The following is a 15,069-nucleotide window of genomic DNA, read 5'->3' as shown; positions in this document are numbered from 1 at the left end:
GCTGCGAACCTGACACTGTATTTTCTCAATAAGCCTATCAAAAAGTGGCAACGGGACAGAAATGTAGTCAAAATTACCTCAAAAAATATGCTTTCCATGGTCAGAAATAAAGGCTAGTCTATCAAAACGCTATTTGCAGTTGACCATGAAAAGAAGCTGACAAGTGTAAGGTGATATGCAAAACATTTGACTAATTGCCAGTGTGTCTTGAATTGCAAGCTCATTGGAACAGCTAATAAATAAACTCCAGCACTGCAATCAACAGGCAGGCATTGAGGAAATTCTTGTGAGACTCATAAATTAATCACTCTGATTTTCAGGGCTCCAAACGGAGATGTCGGCAAATTAATGAAAGGAATTATTCATAATATGTATATCCTCGGACTGTTCTTAATAAACATTGTTTTTGTAAGGATGGAGTAACAGTATTGCTCCGGGCCACTAATTATATGGCGAAGTAGAAGGAAGGTTAAGTAAGCTTGTTTCCCAAATTACCCCGCATCTTTCAGGGGTTACACACCCACGTGGCTCTTAAAAACTCATTCAAACATTTAGCAACAATGCTGACAACAAATACATCCATATTGTTATTGTATTGATATAAATGAAGACAGTTGATTGAATAGAAGCATGTGTTATGTGATTAACGTTGGATAATATGAAAAACCTTGTAATGGCAGGGTGGAGTGATCACTTAGATTATGCCACTCCTATTTGTTGAAATGCATGCAGAAGAAAAAGTGCACACACCATAGAAAATGTAGTCCTGGCAGAAAAGTAAAGTTTGAGTTAGATAAATTAATTAAATCCTCAGACCCAAAATTGTATTTAGAAAAAAAACAGCTGTGGAAGTGAAGGAAAGAAATGTGTGCAAACTCTCCATTCATTGTTTAAGTGTTTAATTTTTTAACAACAGATGACCATTTCCTTTTAAACTAATTTTCAGCATTGTAGATGACACAGAAAGATAAAATCAAAATATTTGAACACAGGTTGTGACAGTAAAAATGTTAATCTTATAAACCAGACCAGCTATTTAATCCACTGCGTAAAGGATATTGCAGTGACTCAGAAGGGACTGCAGCTATGGACATCACACAGTTTTCTGTCCTGTTAAATATACGAGGATAAGAGATTCACCGCTATTATGATGACCAAAATGCTTCAACAAAGGAGTAGCACCAGTCTTGTGTGTAATTTGTGTGTGTGAAGAGTAGGTGGAGAGTTTGTCTCAAGCATCCACAGGACTGCAGATGGCTGATGACACAGCGACATGGTTGAGAAGTCTACTCACAGGAATCTGTAATTTGTGTGCCCTATAAGAGAACGAAAAATGTAAGAAAAAATGTAAGAAAAAGCAAACGTTATTGGATCATGTGTCAACTATCAGAAAAATTTTTTCCCCTAAAATTACTTTGAAGCAACAAATTTAGTGAATGTTCTTTTTCTAATTTTAGTACAGCCAGACAGCACTATGATAATCTTTTATTCATCCAAATAAACCTATAATGTTACAGTGCTGCCAAATAAACATCATCACAAATTAACTAGATGTTTGTCACGTGGATTTTTGGGAAAAAACTGTGCGATGAACAGGATGTGGGGTCAGTTCACATCTATTAGTGGATGTCATCACACATAATTTGTACATTTCATCAAAGGCGTATAAATTCTGCGTGACCGCTGGTTGCGTACTTTTAAAGATATGATACTGAGAAATGAATTTGTACAGTTTAATGATTTAGTAAAAAATAAAATAGAGTCGGTGAAAAATGTGTACTCTCTTGCTGAATAAGTTCATTTGTGATACTGGACCTGAGGGACTGATGCGGCTGCCATCTCTGCACGTTAGCGTGGCTGTAGATGTGACCAGGATGTGGACCCTGACCCACGTTAAAGTCATCTGGGAAATAAACAAATTCACAGCAAAACGCACACAAATTCAAATGTGTACGAACCCACCCAGCATAATGAAGTAGTTACCATTTAATTCAATCAACATATTTTTTGTGGATTCCACATTTTGCTGAAAAATCACAATATCTTTTAAGTGTCTTAGTAATGTGGCTATACAGATTATTACATTTCTTTAAAAATCCTCACATGTAACAGAAGCAAAGATTTGACCAATAAAACCACGTAAGAACAAAGTAAAGTGAATAAATATTAGTAAGTAAAATACTGTAAAAACTTTAAGGGCTGATTTTCTTAAAATATTTTGGATTTCATAAATTGTAAATAAGAGTAATTGTTATTATTTGGGCAAAGATGTTACAGTAGATTTAGAAAAAACAGTATTTAGTGACTTACTTGTTAAACGATGGGGGTTCATCGGTCCGGTCAGGAAGTGTTTGTTGTTTTTTTTCTTTTTGGCCTCTTTGGAAGCTTTCCAGTTAATAAGAAACTGTCGGGTCAACTCATTAATTCCCCTTCCATCGAGAACCTCTATAAAAATAAATACAGACAGAATACAAACAAAGAAATGTCACCAAAAAAGCACATTCTTCATTCTTCACTAGTATGTTTGTAGAGTGAACATATTTTAGTTTTTAAAGTTTATCATTAAAACGGGGTCTTAAATATCAGTGTGGGTAAGTCGAAGCAATAAATAGCACAAAATAGGTTGCCAATCAAGAAGAAGGTGAGCAATACTTCACCGAGTCTCTTGCACACGGTTATCAGGCGATCTCTGTACTTTGGTTTTTTACACGCAGGATTTCCACTCAAATCCATTCCAAGCAGCAGAGGCCAGTGGCTGAACACATCCTCCAACTCCTAAAAACAAAACAAAAGAAGAGGAACTTCCCATATAATCTGATGTGTTTTTGTTTCAAACACTAGTGATTGAAATGGCAATTCCGCAGCACCGCAACTATGTTCAGTAACTAAACAAATATGACGCATAGTTATAATCTGATTACTGATCAGACAAACACATCAGGAAAACTTTTAAAGGCACGGTATAAGTGAATGGTAATGTGAAGCACAAGGGCCAATGGAAAGTGCATAAACAACACATCAGTCTATTTTAATAAACAGTGTCGCCGGTGTCATGTAACTACAAGTTTTCTCCTGGGGCGATGCGAGGCTGGCTCCTCCAGCGAGTTGCCTGCAGTTGTATGTTTATCTAAAGGCACATTAATCCAAGCCTGGAAATATGAATACTCTCTGGACACGCTCTGATTGTTCATTGCCTTCCTGTCTTGGCCAAAGCGCTTCCACTTTTCCAGCTCGTGCTGCAATCAGTTCAGAGGGGACCCCTGAGCACCGCGCGCTCCCAAGCTTTGATAAATGATCGTGTCAGGGCCGTCACTCAGAAGGCCCTCACTGAAGAGCAGCCCAGCGCCAAATTGCCCCCCACGCGGGGGCGTGGAGAACAGCAAAGGCTTGCAACTCACTAAGCTTGGCTGACTCTCTCGCCTGGACTAATGATGGGCCAGTTATGAACCTGTATTTGACCAGGGCTTCGATTCCCCTGTCCTCTCTGCCCTGCACACAGCTAACGGCCTCCAAAGATGCTCCCCATTTGTCACCCAGGCTGACTGCCTGTCATAATCTATTTTAAAAATCCATAATGTTTCCTCTGGATTCTGACCAAATGGTGCAGAAGAAGGGATTGATCCTTTAGAGTGCTGTCTTTGCAGAATCAATAGTGGCAGACGGGTTGTATAAATTATAGGAGATATCTTCTAAAAATGACACGTGTACAGCAATTACCTGCGTCAATGTTCTCAAAAGAAAATCGCTTGTTTTAAGAAAGTAGCTTTAGCAAAATAGTCAATTTTAAAGTGCTTTCAATGTGTCACACTGATGTTAAATGCCAATAAGAAAGAATGATTAAACTCTTTTCAATTATGCCAATAAGCTTTTTAGTTAATGTCAATTCAAGAAGAAAAATGAATGCTGTCCAGAGAGTGAGTCTCAAAGAAAAGCCAGTGAGAATAAATCATATCTCTGTTTCAGATGAATCTCCCATATTAGTAAAGTGTCGCTGGTTTAAAGTATCAGACACTAGATTCTAAGGCAGAGAGGACAAATCAGCCTCCCAAGGAAAGAGAGAAACTTGTGCTTGTTTAAAGCTGTCAGCGAGGAAATTCTCAGGGGAATGGCCTGCTGATTTGTTGAATAATTCCTGACCCTGTGCGAGTTATGGAGACTGGGAACCTATGGCAGGATTTGCAGGATTTGGGTCTTTAGAACCCTGTTCTCCATATCATTTCACACATCACTGCAGAAAGCTACGGAACAATGTTAAAGCTAACCCAATCACCTTATATGATGGTATGTTGACTTTAATGTGCTGTGTCATGCCTAGTTGCTGTGATGTGGTACTATTTACCTCGACTGCACAGTAAAAAGCGTGCAGTCATTTTCTACTTCCGTAATTCTGCAGAAAAGTGAAAAAGTCTTTTAAAAGGTTAGTTTAAAAATGGCTATATTTACCTCAGTATTGTGCAATTTATTGTCAGCAGCAGAAAAATGCTGGATTTCCTTCAGCAGTGACAGATCTCGAATTTCATCTATGTTGTTGTTGTTGATATTCAAGACACGGAGAGATTCCTGTGCAAAGAATTCAGATTATGGGTTAATTTTATGGTAAAGATAATGACAGATTTTTTATATTTAAAAAAAAAAATATGTACACTAAATGAAAAAAAAACAACACACTAAAGATATTATCTGAGTTGATCTTATACCTATCAAACAGACAAAGTCACATTAACACAAATTTACACACACTGAAACTAAATGTTGCTTACTGCAAACACAGCTTTATCATAGTGTTTCTTTATCATGACAGTTTATTAGCAGAAGCACATTTTAGTGTTGTTGTGAGCTCAAAATAAATCTGCAATTAACTGTATTTTTTAAATCTTTTCTTCTTGGCCTGCAACATTTCTTCTCGTCGCATGTCTGAACTACTAGGATCGTGTCCAAATCGGACTCTCGATGGTGCTGTTGCTAAATATTCATCTTGGTTTGAAGTTCTATAACGGCACATTTATAAAAAGCTGGAACTCTTTAAATTTGCACAGCAATTTCTTTAATTATCCAAACAAACAAGAAGCTGAGACTTTTGGTGTGTTTATCCATGGCCTGGGCAGTAAACGAAGTAAACAGACCTAACTGATTTGTCAGACCAGAGAGAGCAACAGAGGTCTCTTTGACATCATCAAACCCAGCATAATACTGCTTTTACATGGATCAGTGGCCTGTGAGAAATCTGAGAAATCTCTTACAGTGGATGTGATAACCTACCAGGCAGATACACCGCACATACCCTTGTGTGGTAAGGAGAGAAAACAAGGTGGTCATCTGATGATTTACTACTTAGAACATTTAATCTTAAATGAAGAGCCCAATAAATATTACTCAGGATGTGTGGATCATTCTTTTTTTTTTTATCCTACTATCCTTGTACTGAACAGAAAAAAATAGGTCATACAGCGAGAGTGCAGAGAGTCCTGGGGTCAAGGAGCAACTTTTCCCCTGGTGCCAGCCTCTGATTCTCCAGATGAAGCTCCTTAAGCTCACTGAGCTGCTCCAAACCCTCCACTACTGCAATCCTGTTTCCACCAAGATACCTACAGAGTGGAAAAGCCACACACATTTTCATACACACCAAACACTTCAAATGATTATCACAGCGTAGGACATAAATCAGTTAAAATTGTCTACTTACAGCTTGGAGAGCTTCTGGAGATTAGACAGATTATCTATTTGTAAGATGTTGTTGTTCTGCATGTACAGATGGGTGAGGTTATAAGCAAAGCCGAGGCTGCAGATATTTGTGATCTGGTTGTCATACAGGTAGAGAACGGCGAGGTTTCTACACATGGAAAGATCGCCCTGAAAACAGAATGAAAATGTAAGGCACATGAATGGTAAAGCACAGAATCAAAGCGCCGGCGTTAAAATTGGCTACTCACAATATCCTCGATATTCTTGCTGGAAAAGTGGAGGTGGGTAAGTGTTTTGAGGTACTCCAGGAAGGAGAGGCCCCTTTTCTTTTTGAAGTGGTTTCTAGATTTAGCGATCAGATCTATGGTCAGGCGTACCATGGCGGCTTGTCACATTCGCTGCTTCAGTGAGGATCCTTTTCAGCTTCAGCCAAGCGTTCAGCCCACAGCAGTGACTGGAGCTGTCTGTCTGAGGGAGAAAAATAGTCACATGTGAGCTGAAATAGACCTTAGCAGCCAAACAAATGTTCCTCTGAATTGCCTATTTACAAACGCCACATTAGTTCAGTTTTTGTAACCACAAATGACAGGTAAAGATTAACTCAGTGCAGAACTTTAAACGCCTCAAATCCAGTTGTCAATTCACAATTAGGGATAATTCATGACCAAAAAAGGAAGAGGAAGAGAGAGAGAGAGAGAGAGAGAGAGAGAGAGAGAGAGAGAGAGAGAGAGAGAGAGAGAGAGAGAGAGAGAGAGAGAGAGAAATAAACTACTCTCCAGGAAACTTGCTGAGAGGCCAAAGGTTGGGTGACCACTCAATTTGTGTTGTAATTAAGAGTGGTCAATTCCCCAAAGCAGGCTGAGCAGGGCGTCCAGTACTTCATGTTATTTACCCATGGGGCTTGTTTGACTGCTTGACCTGACACTGAGATATGAGAATTTGCACTTTTACGTCATTTAAAACTAAAGTGCATTATGATACATGACCTCCTCTCCTGCTGATCATACAGCAGCCTGTGTGTGTGTGTGTGTGTGTGTGTGTGTGTGTGTGTGTGTGTGTGTGTGTGTGTGTGTGTGTGTGTGTGTGTGGAGGTGACGAGAGAAAGACACAGCTCTTAAATTAATACAAATAGCCAGTGAAAGCTTCCAGTAGGATGTTATGAATTAAAACGGTCCCGGACTGTGTAGCGTTCAGTTAACGTTAGCTTAAAAGCTATCCTAACAGAGCAGCGTGTTGTCCCACTCCTATATATATTTCTGACATATAAAACACATATAGTAAACTCTCCTACCTTTCGTGGTCTGTAACGAGTTATATTCGAGGTTACAGAGGAGTTTTGAAGAGAAAGACGAAGTTTTTTTGGCTGCTTTGTTTGCGGCTACCAAGCTGCTGCTATGGAAACCAAGGAAGCGGTGCGTCAGTCCATGATGTGACGCCTTGTTGATAATAATATGTCTGCATATTATGGCCTTTGAATTATTTGGGTTACAATCAAGCACTCATAATTTAATGCATAATACACTATTTCCTATTTCATTTAACTTTTTGATTTTGATTTTAATTGTATAACTGCAAATAAAAACTAAAAATAAATAAATATATATATATATAGATTAGGTAAGGCAAAACCACAGGTAGCCACAGAAAATGGTGCAAACATTTGCACTTCTCACACAAAACCACAACCGTTTTTTACAACATATAGACAATTCTTAACTTAACTATTCTGTAATGCAATGCAGTAAGGTCTTTAATCAGGAATGGTACAGACTGTTATGTGCTAGGGTTAATTTTACAAATCATACTCAAACTCTATATACACTAAATGTATGTGCTCATACTCTCTGACTTGCTCTTTCTTTATAGACAAGATGAAATTTGTCAACGTAATTTATCTGTCCCAACAACATGTCAGAACCACTCCCAATGACCTCTGCATTGTTAATCTATAGGATGTCAGGACCAAGGTTTCCTGTGAGGGAGTGACTTGCCTCCACTTATGCAGAAGCACATGGCAGAGAGGAAGTGTAGCACCTCCAGCTCTCTGAGCTGAGTTCAACTCCTTCGCACACGGCACAACATACGCTTGTAGGGGTGAATTCCTCTGAGAGCCAAACTAAACATAACATCTACAGACCTTAGTGGGGTCATTAACTCTATAGGGCCTTAATACTGTAACTACCCATAGCTATTAATCATGAGCCTTATCAATCTGCTGCTCTCCTATCAGCTGGTGTCAAATCACTGAATTACTCACACCATTAAACCACTTCATTTTGGTGTGAACAGCAAAAGGAGGAGGCATTCCAGTGCAATCTGCAAAAGCCTGTTTTTTTAATAGTAATGGAAAACATACTTTGGAATTAGAAAGTTGCTAAATGTTAAAAGAGTAAGGTAAAAATACATGTGTAATGGATTTTTGGCTGCCCACAATTTGACTTGATTAGAATTTACATACATTTTCTTATTCCACCTTTAGTCATGCATACAAATGTCCATCTGGTGATAATCACAATATTTATATGTCCAATGAGTTCAACATGTTTTACTGATTCTTAAATCACCATGAAAGACCAAACATTAGGTGAAAGCGTTTTAGAAGTACATTCTTTAAATACTTTCTCAGCACTGTGACAGTCATCCATGTAATACATTTAAATATCTGGCAAAAACACAAGCTATTCACTAGACCATGTGTGCAGAAGACCTATTCAACAATTTCAAATTCCTAAATTACATTAAAAATAATCTAATAAGTTTCTTCTTCCTAAACCGCTATATTGAACACCCTCCATTTTTAAAACATGGCTTAAATAATGGTAAAAGAAAATCATTATAAGACGTGGTGCCAAAGCTCATATACAAGAGAAAAAACAGACACCTTCACTGCCCCACTGGGATTTTCTTCTCAGTGATACATGACATCAAAAATATACATTTAGCCATTACAATACGACAAAACAAGACATGACACAAACCTAGGCCAAAGGGTCTGTCTTTAAAAAAGGCAGACTTGGTGAGTGCCCGCTTCGATGGAGAGCAGACACTTTGGGTGAATAGACTCCAGTGTGTACGGCTTCTGTTTCTGCGCTGCATCACTGCCACACCACAACTTGACGAGCTGGCCACTCCGTCGGACTGTGTACCGCTGAAAGCCAAACTTTGCTGGGAGTGACTCCGCAGAGACATCCCATGCATGCCAGCCGATTCCCTTTGAGCCTGTGCAGAAGCTTGAGTTTGTTGTTCCATTATGTAATGCTGTGACAGGCTGCGCTTGAATGACGGACCGGTGCTAGGTTAGGTTGTGTGTTAAATGCAACCGTGGCATGTGTTTAAATGTTGTGCTGCAGGAGAGTAAAGGCTCAACAAGCAAAAAGACTTTTAGTAACACTCACAGCATGAAGGGACACAAAGCCACTTGCCTCATGCCTCAGTAATACTGTACTACATTTATATAGGACATCATTTGTAGATTTAAGTGCCCACATTATACACACCAATGAAACTTACACTAAACGGTTTAAAAAGTATAAAATACACAGATACAGTTCTTTCACTTTTTATGTTTTATTTTTCTTTGCATTTCCTGACTGTGTTTCTTGACAATTACTAAGACAAAAGAAAGAAATGAATTTAAAAAAAGCATCCCCAAGAGAAAAAAACTGCTAATACTACCCATAGAAGTTAAACATAAACCATAAGCCAATAAGTGCTAGACATGCACAAGAAAACATTTCGGGGTGAAATCCAAATCGGCTCGTAGTTCAGGTTTAGTTGCCGGATGTGTTGATTTGATTGAAGAGTTTGTCCTTAATCACTTGAGACATCAGACCATGAATTGCTTCTATGGTTGTCTTGCAGCTAAAATAAACCACAATGAAAAATGGAGATTAGTTAAAAAACCCAGCAAAACAGACACAGCACAGAGATGTCACATCTAAACTGGTTTCAGCAGATGATAAAAGTGATGTTTCTAAATCTTGGCTTTGTTTGGAGCCTCTTTTGTTCTTGTTCACTGTGGGTTTTTAATCAATGTTGTTTATGCAACATGCATAAACAAAATAAAACAATGGAAAATATAATAATGCACCATGGTTGACATGTTTTTCCTTTTCTGTTTTTAGCGCAGTAATTGTAAATTTAAATTTAAAAACCTCAAATGCTAAATATCAGTAAAATATTTAACAAAAAAATATTGTATTTATTTATTTATTTATATTTAAATTGGCATTAAAAAAGACATTTCTATTACTGGATATCATACATATCAGTACATATTTTCAATTAAATAAAAAAAAAAAAAACCTGAACTCTGGGATGTGATGATGAAGTTATTTGAGGAAATGTGACAAAAACAACGATATCTTACATGGGATTATGAGTTATTAACATTAGAATAAAGATTGATTATTAATTAACCAATTGAGTAAGTAAAGACTGATTATCACATAGTAACAAATAACCATTAACCCATTTTTCTTCTTAAGATATATAGTTAAAGCAATCTGGTAGCCGGAGTTAACACTATAGCAATGGTGCCCCAAATAATTCCAAGTTTACATTTAAGTATTCAACCTTTTTTTCCCCTTCAAAGTATAAGATTTACCTATCTCGTGTTGCTTTGGCCAGTTTGTCCTCGGACTTCCTGTCATGCGTGTCCAAGCCGAGCATGAAGCTGCCTCTACCCAGCTGAGCCTCTGACTGCTCCAGCTTCTCCGACAGGTCAAACACCTGGCCCGTGGTATAGTCCGAATTCTGACCATCCAACACACACACAAACACAGGCACAGAGAAACCAATTCATGCACAATTTCCTTACAAAAGCTACATAACAGATTTTCCACAAAGAACAAGAATTTCGCAGGATGGCAACAAATCCGTCGAACGAGCTGCGGAGACACTTTGTGCGCTGCGGTGAATGAAAAGAAGCCGGTGAAAAGTTTGCTTAAGGTGAGGCCATGTTTTTAGTGGAAAAGGTAATTAAAACACAATGACATAGGGGCCCCTGACTTGGGCGACAGTGTAGCAACTGACAAAGCCTGTCACCCATGGAGCGGCTCGTTCTTGACATTTAGTCAATTCATCTTCATCCAGAATGCAAAGAGCTAACTGTTTGGATAAGCCTGATGCCCGTTTACACTGTTTAGTCAAGCTCGGGACAGAGTGACTGCATCCACAATGGGAATTCACATGGGGGGCTTTCTACCTTTAGAACAACCTGAGGGGGGAAAGGAGATGTTCCACAACAGTATCTGTATCACTGGAGTTGGGTGCGACTTAAATACTCATCTCCCTTGTCACAAAGTTCACATTAAGCTTATTACTAACATCAATAAACAAAGACTCCTGGCTAATACGCAGCAATAAATCACAACATCACAAGCTGGTGACCACATGTCTCAATGAGTTATAGTGTAATAATTAACCATAAATCAAAATGTCAAATAATTAGTGAACATTTGGATTTTTGAAGCTGCATACATACCGTCAGGAGACTGGAGGAACTTAAAGTATTGACCCAATATTTATTCCAAAGGAGTTCCAGGAGCTTTCTATCGAGGGAGGACTTAAAGTAAGTTACCTCCAACGCGTAATACCTAAAAAAGATAGATCAAAGCAAAACCATGAGCCACAATGATATAGAATAAAAGAGCAAGTACTGCAATTGAGGTAATCATTTAAAATAAGATTTGTATGACGCATACACTACCAGTCAAACGTTTGGACACACTTTCCCATTCACATCAATGAGTAAGTGTCCAAACTTTTGACTGGCACTGTATGTTTTAGAGGTATTCTTTTACTATTTCTAATATGGCAAAAAAAAAGGTTTATATGAACACTCACTGTTTACAGTGTACTCCAAAATCTTCAATCTTGTTCAAGGGGATTGTCTGATATTCTGAGGGTCCTTCATCAGGAGGTTTGTAACCCTGAAAATCCAGAGAGGACATACTAAGAAATAACAGTGAAAGAAATTGCTTTTCACATTTTCTAAAAAGAAAATCTGTATTATAACCCGAAATTTACTATTTAGTCACGAGAGAGGTGTCTACAAAATAGTGAATTTTTGAAAAACTACAAACACAAGTCAAAATACACAAACAATTTGATTACTTCTGAGTTAATAAACTTCTGCAATAAACTATATGTATTTGCTTTACCTTTGGGTATGTCCTGAAGGCACCAAGGTTGACTTTCCCTGCAGAAATAGTCCGAGTGGGGTCGATCTGTAGGAAGCAAGATACAGTAGAACAGGAAAACAAAGTCAGAGGTCACACAAACGTCAGGGGACCACTCCAATCTGGCCACCAGGAGCCTTCTGCCATAGCTGTCAGAGTGTTTAAAATATACACAAAATTATATGACGCCCATGGCATTCAAGCGCTGCTAAATCAAATGAAGTGTAAATAGTGTATATGGTTGCAATAGCAAAATATTCATCTGTACTACATGGAAACCTACAACTCATACATCAATAATCTCAGCCCTTCTCAGTTACACCCACATTAACATGTATTAGAAAGAAAAGATCTTACGTCCCTGTACAATTTTAACAGAGCACATTTAGAAATCACTGTAAACTAAGTGTTCGACTTTAAATAAAAATAGTAACTATTTCCTGTCTTACCACAACGGCCACAAAAGGCTCCTGAAATTGCTGGTTGAGCATCTGAGTGCTGACATCTATGCCCGAGAGCCAGCATCCATAGCCAGGGTGACTGTGGTACCAGCCAATAGCATTCTCCAGCCGACCAACCTGAGAGATGAGAGAGAATCAATGTGGGCCGTTATTCGAGGCACGAAGCCGATATACAGAAATGCTACACATTTTTTCCAAAAATATACCAATAAAATGGAAATATTGACTGGATTATATCTGAAGGATATATGTAGAACTGGCATTCTTATCTTTTTAAGGAATATGCCTCCTAACATAACAACAGAATAAAGGTATGGTGGGCTTTTCTAACAAACAAAATATACATCTACCTTAGAGCAGCCGGTTCTGAAGACATACAGTGTTAAAACTTGAGACAATAACACTATTGGACAATACAGGTGGATGATGCAGATAAAAAACTGGGTATGCATAATTTCATTTTGCAATATTGATATACAGGATAGGGACAGAGTACTAGATAGAGATAGTAGAGATAGAGTGAGAAACGTTTTAGGGATAAAATAACCAGAAATTAGGGCTGGGTGATCTGGACAAAATCAAATATCACAACATTTTTTACTTAATACTTTGATATTGATATTGCAAAAATAATGTATCACTATTGGTGCTTTCATACATATTTACACAGTGAGCTTTTGATAAATTATCATCAGTAAAGTGAATATATTGATTAAAAATTTTAAGGCCAATAATAGAAAAGCTAGAACAGCCTGGTACATTCAGAAAATTACATTACCGTAATGCTGCCTTTTAAACCAGGAAAAGACAACACTTATGCCATATCATGATATTACAATATCAGAAAATCTATACAATATCTACTCTCATCTCACATACTTCCCAGCCCTACCAGATATGAATGTTTTTGACAACGTTCATCTTTCATACAATAAAACTGAAAATACCTTAAACAGCAACAGGCTTAGAAAGCCCTTATATATTAAAAAATATCCTTTATAACCATACCATACAGTAGTCACATTGATTGCTGTGCAACATCACCTACAATGGCCAAATACAATCAGAGATAATAAAGTAACAGCTACCACACTATAAGCAGTATGGTCAAATTTGCAGTGGTTAAAAATGGTGCATTGTTTAATAGTATATAATGTAATATTTCCAAACCCTACTTTGAGAATACTCACTGCACCTACAAATAATAAATATGCTATATATCTGAACAGGCTGTATACTGTACTAAACTACCTACTATATGTATATAAATGAGCATGTCTTTTTTTCACAGCTTAATATTTATCTCAGCACATCATGCATTTTTTCCATCTGAGAGGTATACGGCTAAACCTGTATATAGTCATCCCTTGTGTTTATTATCTGAAGATTGTTCTGTGTAAGTAAATTGAGTGCTTCTACATAAGTGCCAAATTCTTGTCCTTGTGTGCATGAATATAATTTGCCAAAAAAGATAAATATGTCTCACATCATAAATATGTTGCACATTAATAAACAAATGCACAAGAATGTGATGCACCATACATGTAAATAATGAAACTGAATAGTGTGTATGCAAAGTTTGGTTCACTCTCTCTCAAATATTAAATTCGTGAGATGCCCTTTAATGGAAGTCAGGGACTGACCTGTTTGGCATTTTCAATGTAGGCAGCCATGTATTCATATGCTGCAGCCTGAGCGTTGACTCGAGTTTCTGTGCCCTCAACAGGCAAAGCAAAGCTGTCCATAATGTTCATGGTTTCACCGTCCACCTTGCCCAGCATGAGGCCCATCACCTCCAGGTTTCCTCCCGACCGGGCATGCATAACCATCTTCAGCAGTGCCAAAGCTGAGATCTTGCAGTACTTGAAGTAGTGGTGGCTAAACATCAAATAAAGAATTTTGTTATTAAGTGAAATCTGCAAACAGACACCAAAACAGTTCGTTCCGCTGCTGTTGACAAACAAACCGAAGCTAGCTTTTTTAGCCAAGCTATCCTAACATAAACCACAGTGACACAACACACGACACCACAAACTAAGCTCATCGGTCAGTTTAACGCTTCAATTGAAAACCAAAATGCCACATTACTGTTTTTGAACTTACTCTTTTGTCCATGGCTTCGCAGCGAGGATTTCTTGCTGTTGCTTTTTGTCGTATTTGTAGATTTCATCGATGCTCTGAACTTCCTGCATGCTGTTAGTTAGCTCCCATGTTTTCTGAGCCGTGCTGCTCCCCGCCATGATGAACTACTATCTAAGCACAAAAACGAGTCGTTAAAACCCCCCGGTTTCCCCGATTAAGTAAGCGAAGAAATGTTGTACTTCTTCAAAGATGTTTGCTACCGTGACAGGGCCACTCGCTTAGGGAGCCATGACAGTGAATCATACCAACACAACAAAATGCAATCGCGGGGGATGGGGAGAGTTTGTCTTAATGTCATACAAGTACGATATTAATGTCTCTTTATGATACATTATATTTTCTTAGAAATTGAAACATAATTATATATAATAATACCACTCACCTGGAGCGATTCTGAGCGTATTTATCACTCATATAACAGCACAAACACCCCTCTGACAGAATGCATGGTTTGGTCCTGGGAAGACATCAACTAACGGACAGGAAGGCGCTGACATCTAGCGACGCTTTTCAGAACAGCAAGTACGCATGTTAAGGGTTTTGCTCCTATAGTCTTTGGCACTGTAGTGAGGGCTAAAGTATTGGACGAAACGACAAAAGTG

At 38.1% G+C, this 15,069-nt stretch overlaps 2 protein-coding genes across 2 annotated transcripts; both read right to left on the bottom strand.

Moving 5' to 3' along the window:
• Positions 1-1,231: 1,231 nt before the first annotated feature.
• ppp1r42 (protein phosphatase 1, regulatory subunit 42) lies at positions 1,232-6,062 on the bottom strand. The gene is made up of 8 exons (XM_062441985.1): positions 5,931-6,062; positions 5,684-5,850; positions 5,447-5,585; positions 4,444-4,560; positions 2,658-2,775; positions 2,311-2,445; positions 1,816-1,903; positions 1,232-1,316 (listed from the first exon to the last, which is right to left on the bottom strand). Exons 1-8 carry the CDS (start codon positions 6,060-6,062, stop codon positions 1,232-1,234), a joined length of 981 nt encoding a protein of 326 aa, XP_062297969.1.
• Positions 6,063-9,238: 3,176 nt separating this feature from the next.
• cops5 (COP9 signalosome subunit 5) lies at positions 9,239-14,706 on the bottom strand. The gene is made up of 8 exons (XM_062441462.1): positions 14,429-14,706; positions 13,969-14,203; positions 12,314-12,442; positions 11,847-11,912; positions 11,530-11,615; positions 11,168-11,279; positions 10,289-10,437; positions 9,239-9,543 (listed from the first exon to the last, which is right to left on the bottom strand). Exons 1-8 carry the CDS (start codon positions 14,563-14,565, stop codon positions 9,453-9,455), a joined length of 1,005 nt encoding a protein of 334 aa, XP_062297446.1. The 5' UTR covers positions 14,566-14,706; the 3' UTR covers positions 9,239-9,452.
• Positions 14,707-15,069: the final 363 nt, after the last annotated feature.

This window comes from Scomber scombrus, chromosome 20 (assembly GCF_963691925.1).
Source record: "Scomber scombrus chromosome 20, fScoSco1.1, whole genome shotgun sequence".
NCBI lineage: Eukaryota > Metazoa > Chordata > Actinopteri > Scombriformes > Scombridae > Scomber > Scomber scombrus.
This window is presented reverse-complemented; position numbering and strand designations above follow the sequence as displayed.